At 52.2% G+C, this 15,769-nt stretch overlaps 1 protein-coding gene across 3 annotated transcripts in view; it reads left to right on the top strand.

The window, feature by feature from the left end:
- UCK2 (uridine-cytidine kinase 2) overlaps window positions 1-14,211 on the top strand; it is a 69,488-nt gene extending 55,277 nt beyond the window's left edge. For 2 of the 3 annotated variants that reach the window (XM_032463826.1, XM_032463823.1), the window contains exons 4-7: window positions 289-431; window positions 6,623-6,720; window positions 8,945-8,993; window positions 10,424-14,211. In XM_032463826.1, coding sequence (XP_032319717.1) covers window positions 289-431; window positions 6,623-6,720; window positions 8,945-8,993; window positions 10,424-10,563 — 430 coding nt within the window. In that variant the 3' untranslated portion in view covers window positions 10,564-14,211. The remainder of the gene's footprint in view (window positions 1-288; window positions 432-6,622; window positions 6,721-8,944; window positions 8,994-10,423) is intronic. The other variant, XM_032463825.1, reaches the window with a different exon arrangement.
- Window positions 14,212-15,769: the final 1,558 nt, after the last annotated feature.

Here is a 15,769-nt window from a genome sequence, read left to right as displayed (position 1 = left end):
CTTCATTCTTCCTTTAATAGCAGGTCTTTTATTCCCAGGAGAGGGACGCCTGCCCTCCCTTGCTGCTTTATGGCCAGAGCTCAGGAAACCTTTGCCCTAGTTGTCCTGGCCCCCGTTTTGGGGTCTTCAGTGGTGGTTTCAGGGCTCTGTGAGGCTGTGTTAGCTAAACCCTCTCAGCCCCCTTTATGTCGAAGGGGGCAGGACCCTAGACTCCCAGGCAGCTGCCCTTGCTCCTGTTTCCTCTTGCCTGGCACCACCCAGCCCATCATCCTGCCCTGTGGTTTGCAGGAAGGAGGAGACGGTCACTGTCTACCCCGCGGACGTGGTGCTGTTCGAAGGGATCCTGGCCTTCTACTCCCAGGAGGTACGAGACCTGTTCCAGATGAAGCTTTTCGTGGACACAGATGCGGACACCCGGCTCTCCCGCAGAGGTGCGTCCCAGAAAGCTTCTGATGGCCCTGTTGGCGGCCTGTGACAGGCCCCTGCCCACCATGAGACTGGAGCCCCAGCTTGCCCCCCGGCCGCTTTGTGGCCATGTGGCCCAGCCCAGCTGAGTCAGTCCAGCCCCAGGATGTTCTGCTGCCCAGGGATTCGGTGACATTTGAGAAGGGATTAGTCACTTACTGTTTTGGATAACGAAAGGCTTGTGAGGTCACAGAGATGAAAAAAGAAGTTTACGTGCTGCTTTGGCTAAGGGAGAGGTTTGGTTAAACACTCAGTTCCTTCTGATTCCGCTCCCCCCACCCCCGGCATCATAGTCAAGATGGGAAATAACTGCAGGACATCGGGGGGCAGGAACACCCTACGCCTGCAGCTTCAGGCGGCTGGGCCCACCAGCCTGCATCTCACCTTTTGCTTTCTAGAAAGTTCTGTGGTGGTTTTGTCACTGTCCATCCAGCTCGGGAGCAGTAGTTCCCTCTGCAGGCCTTTACCAGGTGGGCACCTGTGTGCTGAAGATGCAGGGCTGCTCGGGGGCGAGCAGGGGAGCTGGGCCCGTGAATTCTGCTCTGCAGGACGTGGAGCCGAGACCTTGCTTCCGTGGGAGAGACCAGAGGCTTCATGGGGGAGGCAGGGTCTGGACTTGGATATGATGTAGAATCACGATGTAGGCAAGTCAAGGAGGTACATGGTGCAAACATAGACACCTTGGCTCGTTCTGAGAGGCAGGTGGCTGGAGTTCGCAGGGCTGTGAAAAGAGACTCCAGAAAGTAGCTTGGGGCAGGTTGTGGGGACTGAGGCTTCTGATTTGGTTCCTGGTGCACAAGGAAGAGCTACCAAGCAAGGGGTTTTGAGCAAAATTGCCTCAGCTGCCTATTGGAAGGTTATTCTGACACAGGACTGTTTTCGCTGATCTGGACGACAGGTAGGGCTGTCATCCGCAGGTGGTGGGAGGGGGGATGGAGACCTGGGGAGAGATGAGAAAGGTACTAGCAAAGTGAGAACAGCCAGACCCAGCCAAGGCAGTGGGGCGGGGGTGACCGAAGGAGGCATGAGAGGTGACTAAGGCTGCGAGTCCCCATCGTGCGGAAGGGGAATGACGCGGGAAGCGCCTGGTTTAGCTCCTAGTCACTGAGCAAACCACTCACAGATTCAGATTTCGTAAGCTCCAGCCCAGAGCCTTCTGACCTCAAAAGCTGAAATTTTCTCTCTTTGGTTCATGAAACAAATGTGTAGTTTATCCAGTTTAGCACTCTTGTCGTAAGAACAAGAATAAATGGAATCAGCAGAATCTAGAGAAAAGAGTTCCTGGGTTTTGGCTTCCCAAGAAGTAATAGGATCCACACTTCATTAGGTCAGGAGAGCTGGACATCACCTTCCAGGTCGGGTGGGGAGGGGGAGTAATTGGACAGAAAAAAGGAAGGAAAATTCTAGTCGAGCAGAGCCTCCTGCTAGCTTTGTGACTTTGGTGGCTCCTGTGACCTCCCAGGCTTGGGGTTCTTTTTAACGGGTAGTATGAGGGAGACAGGCCTATTTTTTAGGGTTGCGACACAGGGCAGGGAAGAGTTGCATGGTCTTTTTTTGACAGGTCATTGAGGCTGGAGCCTGACAGTCCCTCATAGCTCTGACCTCAGGGCTTATCACCTTGTCACCTTCACGCACCAATGCAGGTTCAGCCTTGGCTAACCTGCCCAGGTGTCCGTGTGAGCTCGCCAGATTTGGGGAGCATCCTTGGGGAAACGCTGGAGTCAAATGACCTGGACTTTGTTTAAATCCTGGTTTCCACATATCGTAGATGTGTGACCTGGGGCAGATTATGTTTTAACCTCTTTGTACCTTATTTTCTTATTGGTTGATCATCTACTGATTAGTTAGAACTCCTGGAATAGTTGTGACGATTAGTGATAATGCAGGTGAGATGCCTGGTGGCGGCTTTAGTGGATGAATACCGATGTGGTAGATCAGAACTCCGCTTTGCCTGAGGTGGTAGCTGGAGTTCTGTTTTCCTGAGTGTTCTGTCAAGACTGGTCTTGTCCCCTGGAGCTGCTGACACCTGGGCTGACACTGTCGTTAGTCTAGCAGGTGGTACTGAAGTCCCAGGGGATGCAGTTCAGCTTGAAGGAGGAAGGAGTGTAAGAAGTTGCACAGGAAATGAATGAGAACCACATTGTGTGCAGTGGCAGCGTCCTTGGAAAGCAAATGAATCTTAGCCTCTGATTCTGACAGATGGTCTATGGGGTAGATTAAACTGAAAACCCTCCCTCCCTTTCCTGTACTGGGATCCTTCTGTGAAATGGGGAAGAGACTTGAGCTGATGGGGGCCCACTCTGGGGGTTTCTTAAGGCCTGTTCTGCACCCCGTAGCTTCCCTGATGTCTCCCGGGGCAGGTTGCTGCCTCTCAGGTCTGCCGTCTTCTCTTGTCACCCCCTGCTTGAGTCACTCCAGTTGGACTTCTCATTCTCTGTCCCCGTTGGGCAAAAAACCTGCCTGGCATGTGCCTTGTGGGATGGGAGGGTGCATGGTAAGGGAGAGGGAGGGAGAGTTAGTCGGGGGCTGTGGGGCATGCAGACATTCCTGGAGACTTGAGTGAGTTCCATGGTTTTACCCGTCCGTGTGTCACACTCTCCTGGGCACGGGGCCCTCACGTTCCGAGTTGACCCTCACGCGGGAGGGGTTCTGCATCAAATCTCACAGCCTTGGAGAGACTGACCTCCTTCCCGTGTGGCCCCCTTGTATTTCCAGGGAATGGGTTTCCTTCCCACAGAGCTTGCCCTCACCTTCCGTCTCTGTGTGAATTCCCCCGAGCCCGGCCTTGAATTCAGGGGCAGGGAAGACCTGAGATGAGGGAGCCTAGGACTGCTGGCTCTTGGTCTCTCTCCCGCCGTGGCTCTCTGTGCCCAGTTCCCACGGAATTAGGGCTGCAGTGGGCGCCAAGATAGTCTGTTCTTTTACTAGAGTCACACATCTCAACTAATTTTTTTTTTTTTAACATTGGGTGTCCAGTTTTTTTTAAGTTAAAACTTTTTTTAACTTTAAAAAAATTAATTTTTTTTTATTTTCAGGGGGAGGTCATTAGCTATGTGTATATATATATATAGCACTGGGGATTAAACCCAGGACCTCTTGCATGCTAAGCACAAGCTCTGCCACTGAGCTGTACCCTCCCCACCTCAACTGATTCTCAAAGTGAATTGATAGCCATTGAGGAATTATGTCTGTTCTGGGTCCTTCTACATTTTGTTCTCAGCTTTGGCTGCCTCCTCACTAGTACATTTGGAATGGCTGAGTGCAAGCCAGGCAGAGAAAGGCAGGCCTGTTGTCGCCTGCCCATTACCCCGCTGCGGAGAGGGCCTGTCCTGGTCCAGCAAATGTGCAGGGTCAGAGTGATGATGGTGAAGCCAGTTTTGCGTCTCTGGAGTTTCCGGTCTGGGCCGAGACCTTGTTCTGACTCAGTCCTTGGCTTGGCCTCATTTCCTGGCTGTGCCTGAGGAGGAGGGCAGCTCAGTGCCGTGAACCTGGCTGGCCCTGGGTTGTCCTTGGCTCACGGAGGGGTCTCGGTCTCTTTAAGGTGATAATTGGATGGAAGGCCCTGAGGAGCAGGGGTGGGGGATGCCTTCTGGTTTTGCCTGTTCCCAGTGTCCGGGCAACATTCGGACCTGCTTCTGTCTCCTTTTCCGAGGTGGAAACTGAGATGACTCCTTCCTGCCTTCCCTGTTTCTCCTTCTCCACCATGTCTTCCCAGGTGTTTGTGTCCTGCCCTCCCACATCCCTCCCTACCCCTCCTCCCTCCGATGGGTCCAGCCTGCTTACCTGAGTTCATAGTTCCTCTCTGTGCTGGCCTGCTCTGTCAGGGAGCCGTCGCTCTCCCGAATCTGCCTCAGGTCCTGTTGTCTTCATCACCATAGAAACTCGGGTTTATTGAACACCAACTATGTACCAGCCACCGTGTTGAAGAGTTTGACTGTCTTCGTAAGTGACAGCTTTGTGAGGAAGTTACGATTTCGGTCTCTGCTTTACAGTGAAGGAAAATGAGATTCAAAAAGGCCAAATGACTTGTTTAAGGCCACAGGGGTAGCACTTAACAGGGTCAGGATTCGAATCCGGGTCAGGCTTGCGCCACCGGTGGGGCACGAAGCAGCTTTGATCCCTGGAGCAGATGCCGCGTGACTCACCGTCTCCACCCACTTTCTCCCTGGCCTGTTTCTCGCTCCTGTGAGCTCCTGTGATTTGACAGGTGACGCTCTCAGGTCTGCAAGACCCAAGGTTGCTGCAGGCCTGGGCTGAGGGCAGTGGCAGAGCCGTTTGAAAGGGGAGCATGCACGCGTGTGTGTCCTTCCGGTGGGGGAGGATGGACGGAGGGAACTTCCCACGGCGCTGCGCCGAAGCTGTCGGCAGCTGTGTGCAATGCACGTCTTGCGAAACAAACCAACCCAGCATCAGGCTCCTGCAGGGCTTTTAAGTAAAAGCTGCCTAAGTGCAGGCGTGTGTTTGCTTTTGTCCCAGCTCTGATACCCTTTTGGTCTGGCTTCCTTTTTCCTTTGGGCTTTATCTGGCGACGTGTGAAGAGCTGGAGGCCACCCGGACTGTGTGTTTTGGCGAGCAGGGCTCGTTGGCCGCAGAGGCTCGTGGGGCTGAGCCACGTGGCAACTCTGGGGCTCCTCCTTGGCTGCGTGTCCCTGGCAGGGCAGTGGCGGCAGCTGGAGCCGGGCCCCGTGCCCAAATCCCTGAGAAGACTGCTTCCTGGCTGGGCTGGGCATGCTGTCAGCAGGGTTCATGAGGCAAGTCCTGACGAATTAGGGACCAACCAGCTATGTTATTGCCAGGACTTCTGGGGGAAAACCTGGTAAATTGAGGAGCTGGTGGAGAAGTCAGGTGGTGGCGGTGGTCTATTACCTAGCTCTCTGGAATGTGGTTTCCCTGACGGTTTTCTAGCCATCTGCTTGATCTTACAGACTTCATGCCAGCCTGGATCATAAACGCAGACTCTCTCTGTTTTCTGCCCCGTCCACATGCATGCGTGCCTCTGTGTGTGTATGTGTGTATATGCACGCAGATGTGCGTGCCTGCGTGTAAACACAGAAGTGTTTACAGACGCGGCTTTCTGGAAATTCACTCCCAAGTCTTCCCTATGTTTACGGTGGGTTTCATCCCATGCTAAATCTCTTACCTGAGAAATGGTTGAGAGAAGCCGAGGGGCCACCGCAAATGATTGTAGATGGATTTGATACCCTTTTGGGGTGAGAGGGAAAGATTCAACAGTGCATAGTGTCAAGATGGAAAACATTTGGAGGGAGGGGCTGTTTTGATTGAGAGAATCAAACTCACTGCTGAGTTTAGGGGAACCTCAGGCCCAGGGAAGTTAATGTATAGTGGCAGAAGCAGGATTCCAGACCCTTTTCTGTTTTCTGACAAAAGACTGCTAAAAGCAGTGTTTAACACAGGTCCCTGAGTAACACCCCCCTAAGGAAGAAGATGGTAGAAGATGGTGAGTTTGGGTCCATTTGGGCTGCTTCACAGCTCCGGCCCACAGTTTCTTACATGGTTTTCTCATCTTTCACTAAGTGGTCTTCTATTTGCAAACCTCTGTGCTTGAGATGGGCAGGAATGGCTGACCACAGCTGTGCCCTCAGCCTGACTTCCACCTGCTTTAGGGGCTTGAGTGTGGGTGGGAGCTGGCTGGGAAGAGGTGGCCCACAGCAGATGTGCCAGCCTGAGCTCAGGTAAGTGCTTGCTAGGGGCTGGGATCAAGGTGGGCAAAGGAGACGTCTCCTGGCACCACCCCCGCCTTTTGCCAGGAAGCCCCACCACCTCTCTGGGCCCAGTCTGTTTGCTTCCTGTTACGAGCTCTCCAGGAGCATCCTGCTCTTCTTTTTGTTCACAGTGAAGTTTTTTTGGGGTCAAATGTTGCTTGTAACCAGAAGACTACTGGCCTGGCCCAGACAACCTTTGCTTTGGAGAGCCCTTTGTCATGGCAGATGTGTTGACTGTGGCAAGATGTGAACTTGCATCTTGTTTTTCCCGAAGCTGCTGCTGACCAGCTCTTGGTCAAGTCTCACAGGAATCCGGCTGATGAATCATCCCGAGTACTCGCGCGGCCTGTATGATCCTGGTCGGCCTCGGGAGGGGCGGACATGTGTTGGCTCAGGCACCGTTTTTTGGATTTTTGTTTTTCCTTCTCTCCTAGTATTAAGGGACATCAGCGAAAGAGGGAGGGACCTGGAGCAGATTCTGTCTCAGTACATTACATTCGTCAAGCCTGCCTTTGAGGAATTCTGCTTGCCAGTGAGTTGTGTTCTTGTTTTCTTGTTGAATTTAGATGTTAAAATTTCAGCTGTACAGCAGGGAGGGTATAGCTCGGTGGTAGAGCGCATGCTTTGCGTGCATGAGGTCCTGGGTTCAATCTCCACCAGTACCTCCAGTAAAAAAAAAAAAAAAATCAATCTAATTACCCACCCCCCCAAAATTCTTTTTTAAAATTAAAAAATGCCTTCTTCTAAAAAAAAAAAATTCTTAGCCACACAAATAAAGAGATGTCAGTTGATCTCCCAGCTGGATCTCTCTCCGAGCACGCCTCTGTCCTCACGTCCCAAGAAAGGGCCACCTTTGGTGCTTTGTCCCTCCACTGTGATCTCCGGGAGATCTGTCCTGCCACTCTTTTTTGGGGGGTAGCCTTTCAGGTTCTGGCTGTCTGGTTCCAGCATACTGTCCCCTTCTTGCTTGGTTGGGCTCATGGTGTGAGACCCTTTACCAAGGGTGCGTCATATCTAAGGATAGACTCGGCCACTTGGATCTTCAGAAGATCTGTGGTGGTTGGGGTGTTGGTGCAGGGAGGCAGCAGCTACAAGGTGCTGTCTTCTGAATTTCTTCTGCCACGACTTTGGAGCCCTACTTTGAGCTGCTCATGGCCCCTGTGTCAGTTCCATTCGGAACATGTGCCCTGCTGGAACGGGCTTCTGTCCTGCTCAAGCACGGGCTCACCAGGCCTCCCCACGGCTGCTGGGAACTCTCTAGTGAGGTGGCTTTCAGAGAAGGGTGGTTGAGTCCAGGGGGAATTCTCAGCTTTTAGGGGACACCCCAGCTTCCTGAGGAAAGACAGGTGAACTGGGCAGGTGGAGGGCAGATGTGGGGGGTAGCCTAGCTTTGGAAGGAGAAGTATTTAATTCAGGAGACTCTTAGACCTCTGTCTCATCTTCTCCAGCTTGGCCAGACTACGGTCTAACTCCCTAAGGATTTAGAATCAAGCCCTGAGAGAGAGGAGAGAGGTTGGGTCTTAGTCTGAAATTGGATACCTTTAGGGAGACGGGCATCTTGGAGGGTATTGAGAAGAGGTATCGAGTGAGGCTGAGTGTGGGAATTTCTCTGCTTCTCCTAATAATTAACTTTTTTTTCTTTCTCCTCTCCTGGAAAAATACGGTCCCAAGCCATCTTTGTTTCTCTAAGTCTGTTACTAGGTTTTACGTCAAACCAGACTTGGCTTGTGTTTCAGATCAGGAGCAGGTGGACTTTATGAGTCAGCCTGAGTAATCCTGAAGCCCTGCTCACTGTTCACGTCCCTGGTGAGGACGGGGTTACAGAATTAGGTTTTTCTGGGAAGAGGGCAGAGGGAACATTGTATCCACCCGTTATCTGTGTGTCTGAGGACCTCTCCTGCTCTTTTTGATGTAATAATAAGAACACAAAGTAAACTTCTTATTGGGTGTAAATGAGAGTCAACTGCCAATTCCCTGCTGTGAACTCAGTTGTAAGGGAGCTCAGAATTCTACGTGAACATTTTCTGGGTGGCGTCTGCTACTTCACACTGTCCAGCCACTCTGCTTAGGGAAGAGCAGGTCATTCCTGGGAGCTTGGAGCTGACCAGTCACCTGCCTCGTTCAAGTTGGGTCAGAGCCTGACTCAGAGGCACTTCAACAGTCTAGCTTGGAAGCTGCACAGAGTAGAGAGTGTCCTGAGGCATCGTTTATATTGTCTCACCAGGACACAGTTACTTGTAAAACGGTCCACGAAATCTCAGTAAACAAACAAAATGTGCTTCTTTCCTTTTGTTTTCTCTTGTTTTCTTTTTTCTTTTCTCCCTCCCTCCCTCCTATTCTTTTTTTCACTGTGTAATAGAGCCAGTGAAAACAGTCATCAATGGGGATGGCTTTTCTTGGGTTTACCCTTGTGCTAGATAAACTGGTGTGTGGAAGTCCAAGGTGAGCTGCGCCCCTTTTCAAGTTTCAGTTTTACCAGTTGATACTTCTCCTGGTAGTGAAGAGGCAGTTACAGATTTGGTTTCAAAGACCATGTTTACAGTGCAGGTTGTAAGCTGCAACAGTATTAAATGTTAATGAGAACTCAAGAAAAAGCTGATTTATTATAATTCAGATAAAGTGGATAACGGATAGCTGCCGCCCTCCGGGGTTGGTAGGAGAAGGCTGGTCCTTTCCCCGTATTCTCTTGGAGAGGGGCGTGGGCCAGCCTCTCTCTGAACTTCTCTTTAACATGTTGTAAATGTCTTTCTCCACAGACAAAGAAATACGCTGATGTGATAATTCCTAGAGGTGCAGATAACCTAGGTGAGTCCTTGTGGGGTGTTATCCTGCGGGGCGTGTATCCTGCGGGGCGTAACGCCTACCCTTTGTCAGTTAACACTTCGGGGCAGGATATGGTGACTCAGCAGGGCTCTGTAGATGTGGCTGACCCAGTAGGCTGCCGCTGTGAGCCAAAAAGGAGTTTCTCCCTATATGCCTGGCCCTGGGAACAGGCCTCTGTAAATACGCACGGACATAAATGGGGACAGACGTGAACTTGTGCTTTTCTGGCAGCGATCAGAGGGCAGTAGACCACCTTCTACTGTCATTCCTCGTGGTGACACCTGATACCAAATATCTGAAGCCATTTTTAAGCAAAAGCAGATTTCCTGCATTTAAATTAGAATGAGCTGCCCATCCAGGTAGCCTTCCCTAAAGGGAGCTCATTGCTACCATGAGTGCATTTATGCATTTGTTTTCACTTGTCTGGGAAGCAGGAGTATCTCTGGACTCGGGTGTAGTGGGGCAGAGTTGATGTGTAAGAAGACCTTGCCTTCTCATTTTCTTTATAATTTATTTCCATCTTCCTCCATTTAGAAAGTTTATTTATATATTTATTTCTGCTGAGCCATTTGGGAGTTAGTCAGAGCAATGACTGTCTTGCCATTGCTCTGACTAACTCCCAAATGGCTCAGCAGAAGACAAGGCCATTTTCATTTATAGCCACAGTGCTTATCACCCCCAGGAAGCTTAATTTTGACTTAATCTCCTCTAACCCTCCTCAGCCTTTTTTTTGTTTTTCATGACACTGACATTTCGAGGAGAACAGGCCTGTTGTTTTGTAGAAAGGCCCTCTGCTGGGGTTTGAGATTGGCTTCGTCTCACGCAATCTGGAGACAACCACGGGAGGGGCACGTTCTTGGTGCATCACCTCAGAAAGCACTTGAGGTTTATCCCATTTTGGGGGATGTTAATGTTACCCATTTGCTCAAAGCGTGTGATTTATTTCTAAGGCCAAGAAGAGAGAGCCCTCTCTTGCGTTATCTTTGGAGGAGACAGCCTTCTGTGGGGTGGCTCTCCTTTGGGGTGGGGAGCTGGTGAGTTCCCCAGGGGAAGGGTCTCACAGCTGATTGACGGTGTTGGAAGGAAGGCAGCCCTCACATCTACAGACTTTGGGTTGATGGCTGTCATGCGTCCCTGCCGCTGATCAGGTCCTGAAAAGAAGCGCATTCATTAAGGAAAGACTTACTATGGCCTTAACTGTCTTACTCTAAGAACTCTCCTGGGGAGCTCATCACAGCCCCATGAGGCTTGGGGAGTTTGAGTGACAGGTCCACGAATGGCAGAGCCGGTCACCTGGAAGTTTTTAGCCTCCAGTCCCTGTGTGCCCTTCCACCCAAACAGACACACAGCCCTGCGCACATGCTCCCCCGTCTCCCCGCGTCCCTAACAGTCTGCTGGTCTCTGCCCCACAGTGGCCATCAACCTCATCGTGCAACACATCCAGGACATCCTGAACGGAGGGCTCTCAAAACGGCAGACCAACGGCTATCTCAACGGCTATACCCCTTCACGCAAGAGGCAGGCCTCAGAGTCCAGCAGCCGGCCGCACTGACCCCCGTCTTCTCCAGACCCCGGCCCCTGTCTCCAAGGGACCAGGAGGAGGGGTCAGAGGCACTGTTCATCTATACATATGGTTTCCTATGACATTGCTGTATTTAAGAATTTAAGAAAACACCATGGAGATGATGAAATGCCTTTTTTTTTTTTTTTTTTTTTGGTACTTGGAGCGGCAAAATGAAACAGAACTTGACCCTGAGCTTAAACGACAAACTGTGCCAACTCCTACTGGTGATGCCTAATTATGAATCCAACGTGTAACCAGTTATAAATATATATATATATATACATATATATATAAAAGGATCTATTTTTGTGTAAATGTACAAATACTGTACAGCTGTTTGCCGTAAGTATTCCGCAGGAGGGCCTGTACTTGAGTGTTTGGGGCCTGGAGCTGGAGTTTCCCCAGGGGACGCTGTCCTTCGTGTTCCTGGTGGGGCTGGCTCCGGCGTCCGCGTGGGAGGGAGGTGGGGAGCGGAGGCGGAGGCTCACGGCCCTGAGTATCTATGGACCGCGTTGGAAGTGGAGTTTGCAACCTTTGCTCGCCTCCCCTGCCAGATGCCACCTTTTTGGAGCTGGGGTGTTAATGAGATGTGATGATGAGAGATAACTTTTTTTTTTCCTTTTCTTTTTGAGTTGAAACTCAAAAACCAAACTCAGGGAAGAGGCCCACCGAGGTGAACAAGTCTTATGTGTTTTCTTCTTGCCCTCCGCCCCACCTCTGGCTGCTCTGGCAGCTGCCAGGCCCTTTCTTACTCACCTGCCTCTCGGTCTCTCTGAAAGCCAGGGCTCCCCATCTCTCCCTCCCCAAGAGGGCTTTGATGGGATTGGGCCCCAGTCGAATGGGGAAGGAGGGAGTGGAACTGTGTCTGTCAGAGTCTGAGGAGACGCCGGGTCCTCCTTTGTCCCCCAGAAGTCACTGGTCAGATTCCTTGTGAAGTGCACAGTGGACCCTTGCGGTCTGGGCTTTGGTTGAGGACTCCTGCTGGCGCCCCATCACAAGGTGGCGGGAGAGCTGTGCCGTGTAGGGCATAGTAACTTTGGTTCCCCAAGACCCTGGGGTTGAGCAGTGAGGCGGGGGTAGCAGGGACTAGCAGCATCACAGCCACGCGGATTCATTCATTTACCGTACGTGACGTCAAATGGCAGCCACGGGGCACCTAGAGGCAGGGAGGAGCAAATAGCATATTGAAGTCACAAGTTGGAGTCTTACGCTGAAAACGTTTAGAGTGGAGAGTCCCTGCTTTTCCCGGGGCCCCTCTTGGTGGAAGCTTCCTTCTTTGTAAGAAGTACAGGTTCCTGAATGTTGCTGGTGGAGGGGTGGAGGAAACCGGGGCACCAAGCGAGACGGAGGAGGTACGATGATAGTGCTCTGAAGCCTCACATTAACTGCAGAGGAGCCGGACCCTTTTCATCTCAGCGCCTGGTAGGCGACACCCTTAGTTATTCCCTTGTGACTGCTACGGCCTGAAGCGTTTTGGGGACCCCTGCTTCTTCTGTTGCTTTCATAGCCTGTTGGAGCCATTCGGATAAATCTGATGCTGTTACCTTCTTCATACCGAACTGTCTGTCTGTACGCTCAGCACGCTCTGACTGGTATCCCCTTCTGTGGACTCCATTCAACTCTTAACTCAGTTTGGCTGTTTCAGAAAGTCAAACCTAATCCCCAGCAGAGATTTGCACCCCTGAGACATTCAGGAGACGGTGCGCAGGCTCTGGAGGGAATGAACCCCTGAGGGCAGCAGCCACCTGGCTGGAGCAGGGACAGGCTCCCTGGTGCCTGCTCTGAAGGTGGGATGGCCGAGTTCCGGAGTGTGTGTTTCATGTCAGTATTGATTCTCTTTCTAGTCATACCTTGTGCGGTTCTGAGGTGAAGGGTAGATGGCAGGCCTGGGTTAGGATCCTGAGGACCCGAGGGCCTCCTGCCTGTGCTCAGGGGAAGCCCATCCCTGTCTGGGAGAGCCTCAGCCCTTCAGTGGGTAGCACGCTCCACGTTACTTGAAGCTTCCAGGTGCCAAACCATTTAGTGCCTTGGCTGTCTATCCCACTGCCTTGGAAGATGGATTCTTCTCATCTCTGAGCCTTGACTTACTTAGCTGCTTCCTCATCTACTCGTGGTGTTGGGACCAAGCCTCCAGTGTCTCTGAGTAGCCCAGTCCTCGCTGGGGAAACAGCTCCGGGGCTGCTGCCCTGCCTTTTGGTACAACCACCGCCAGTTCTTGCTGTCGCAGCTGGGCCGCGCGGGTGACTCCTCTGGTTCTGTGACACACTACGTCTGGGGTGAGGACGGAGCAGGGTAGGAAGCTCTGCCCCTACGTGGCGACCCCAGCATTTAGCCAGCTGAATACCTGAACTTGAGCTTTCTCTGTGGCAGATCCTGGACTTGGCATTTTGAGAACCAGTGTGTCTCTTATTCCACTGGAGAGTCAGGTAGAATCATTAGGCCAGAAACCACGTGAGTCACCTGGGGACTGTCTGCTGCCCAGCGCGGCAGCTCGGATGAGCACAGTGGGGTCATGTTGGTTGTGTTGCGTGCACAGCAGTTCCTTGGCTTCAGAGCTGCCCAGCGGTGCTTGCTTCTTCCCCGCTGCCCAGGAGGTGTTCGTGGACCAGGTGTTTAGGAAACGAGCGTTGTATCATGGGAGGGCCTGGCCCTGCCCGCTTCCTTGCACTCATGGAACTCCTGCTGCTCTGGGTTCTTCCTGGGCGGCCTGAGACCAATAGGAGCCCAGAGGTGGGAGTGCGTGTAAGGAAGATGGAAGCATTGTCACCTCAGGCGTCCCTTGATTTGGGGTGGGTAGGGGAGGCCCTCGAAGGGGAGGGTTAGGCAACAGGTCTCCTGAAGAGCAGGCTGGGGAGGGTGGCAGGGAAAGGTCTCCAGTTCGCCCTTCAGAACCAGCCTCTGCAGCAGCCCACTCTGGTCTTGGCTGCAGGGCGGTCATGGACGCTGGCTTCTTGCCTCTCCTGGGCTGGCTGGGACACTTGTATCCGTGCCCAGGGTGGGTTGCCAGTCTCACAAGGCCGCTAGGTCAGGCTGCAGGCTTGTGTGCCTCTCAGAGCTGTCGGGGAGCAGGACGGGCTGGAGCCCAGCTGGTCTGTGTGTCACCTCGTTTGGTGTCCTTGTGTAGCCTCCTCAATGCAGCAGTCTTGACCTGCGCTTGGGCCCAGGGCCACTGGCGGGCAGTGGTAACCTCTTGCAGAAAACGTTTTCCTCTGCCGTGGGGTCTCCCACCTGCCTGTCAGCGTGGGTGAGGCAGGCTAGGCGGCTCTGGGTCTCAGAGCGGGGCTTCTCTGCCCCTCCGGGCCTTCCTCCGACCTCAGGGTGGAGTGGGGAAGGTCTCGGTGTCTGAGCAAATGGGGGTGAGTCTGGAGCTGAGTCCCCTTTGATCTGCAGCCCTCCTCAGGCAGGTGGCTGGTCACAGAGCAGCGTCCCAGCCTCTCTCAGAGGCGGTGAGTGCCTCACTGGTCCTGCCTCAGGAACAGGACGAGTAGGTAAATAAGGACTTAGGCCTGTTTTTCCTTTCAGACGCTTGTACTTCCCCCTTTACTTTCTGCTGCCCTGCCTTTATTGTTAGCAGTTACAAAGTGACCACATGCTATGTACTTTGCTGTAAATAAAGACTGAATGGGAAAGAACCAACGCTTGCCTTCTCTGTGGTGCTCAGGCCGGAGGAGCTGGGACTGGGGCCAATGGGCTGACAGGAGGGTGGCCCCTCCAAGCCTTTGCCGGGTGGACGCGGGCCCGCGGCCTGCTGTCGCTGAGCCTCCCCGCCCCAGCCTGTGCCCAGGCCTCCGTGTGCACTGAAGCATCCCCCGATGTTCCCTGAAAGCCGGGCCGAGGCCTCTGGGACGTGCTGGCGCCGCTCCCACTGAGGTCTGGTTCCTGCAGTCTCCTTCCTCTCTGCCCTCCCTTCACCATCCGTTCCTCAGCTTTTACAATAAAAAGCTAAAACAAAACCCTCTAAGTAAAGAAAACTTCATTGAGATTGGGTGGAGGAAAGTTTACACTATGACAGTGTGAACAACTTCAGGTTGCAAACACAGACGTATGTACATTCGTGTGTGATGACCCTGAATGAACATAACTATTTAGTTGATGTCCAGACATCCATCGATGCAGATAATCATCCACCTCCTTGTTTTCAAAAGATCTAGGTCACCCACCATCGATCTTAAAAGTTGGCTCTTATGCTCTTTGTAGTACCCCCCCAGTCCCCACCCCCCAACCTCTCCACTCCCCAACCTCTCCACCCTTCTCAGCTCACCTGTCATTCCTTCACCCACTGCCTCCTGAGCACCAATGACCTTCATACAGAGCCGCCTTGCTGTTTCCAGCCACTTGTTCCAAGGACAGATACAAACCATCAAGGAATTCAGCAGATCGAAAAGAACTTGCATTTAAGAGGAACGCACCCTCAGAAGGCTGCTGTGCTTTTAAAGAACACTTAGGTGTCTCTACAGGACTGGTATTATCAAACTGGACCCTTGCCTGCAGGCAGATGGAGACCGTGAGTCAGAGTGCCATGCAGGTAGTGGCTGTGTGAGCGGGTTTCCTCTGTGCCTTGTCCTCACGTCTCCCCTCTCTGTGGACCACCTTTGGAGTTGGATGCTTTGCTTGGGACTCCGCTCATTTCTCAGAACTGAGTTCTGCTTCTTTGTAATTGGAGGAACAGCGAATCCTTGAGTGAATTTGCTTTCTCCCCACCCATCTGTTGCGACATCCTCTGAGCTACCTTCTGCCCTGCAGCTGGGAGGCACCCGTTTGACGAGCGAGGGCTGCCTTAATCAAACTACTCGTCAGCTCAGATGAAGAGAAACCTGTTAGGACCTGCCCAAAGCTTTCAGAGACGGGAGAAGGAGGAGACCTGGGATGCGGAAGAGTCTGCTTTGAGAGGGTGGGACCACAGGGGCTGATTTCTATCATCATCTGGTGCTGGGGGATATTTAGATTTCTACCTTAAAGCAGAGTTTAAACATTATTTGCTAAAAATCCAGAATGAAGTTAACCTCCTTGCTAAATCTTTGGCTATATGCACATATATGCTTATATATCTTTTCAATAAACCATGAACTAAATATAATTTAAAAAAAAAACGGCAGAGTCAGTTTGAGCTAGGACTAAATCCAGACATATCTTCTCAAATGAATAGATGGAGGTGAAGGGTAGAAGGTGAAACTGCGTCTTGCACAGACTTATT

Source organism: Camelus ferus, chromosome 21, assembly GCF_009834535.1.
Source record: "Camelus ferus isolate YT-003-E chromosome 21, BCGSAC_Cfer_1.0, whole genome shotgun sequence".
Taxonomy (NCBI): Eukaryota; Metazoa; Chordata; class Mammalia; order Artiodactyla; family Camelidae; genus Camelus; species Camelus ferus.
The sequence above is the reverse complement of the archived record's forward strand: the minus strand, read 5'-3'. Positions and strand labels throughout refer to the sequence as shown.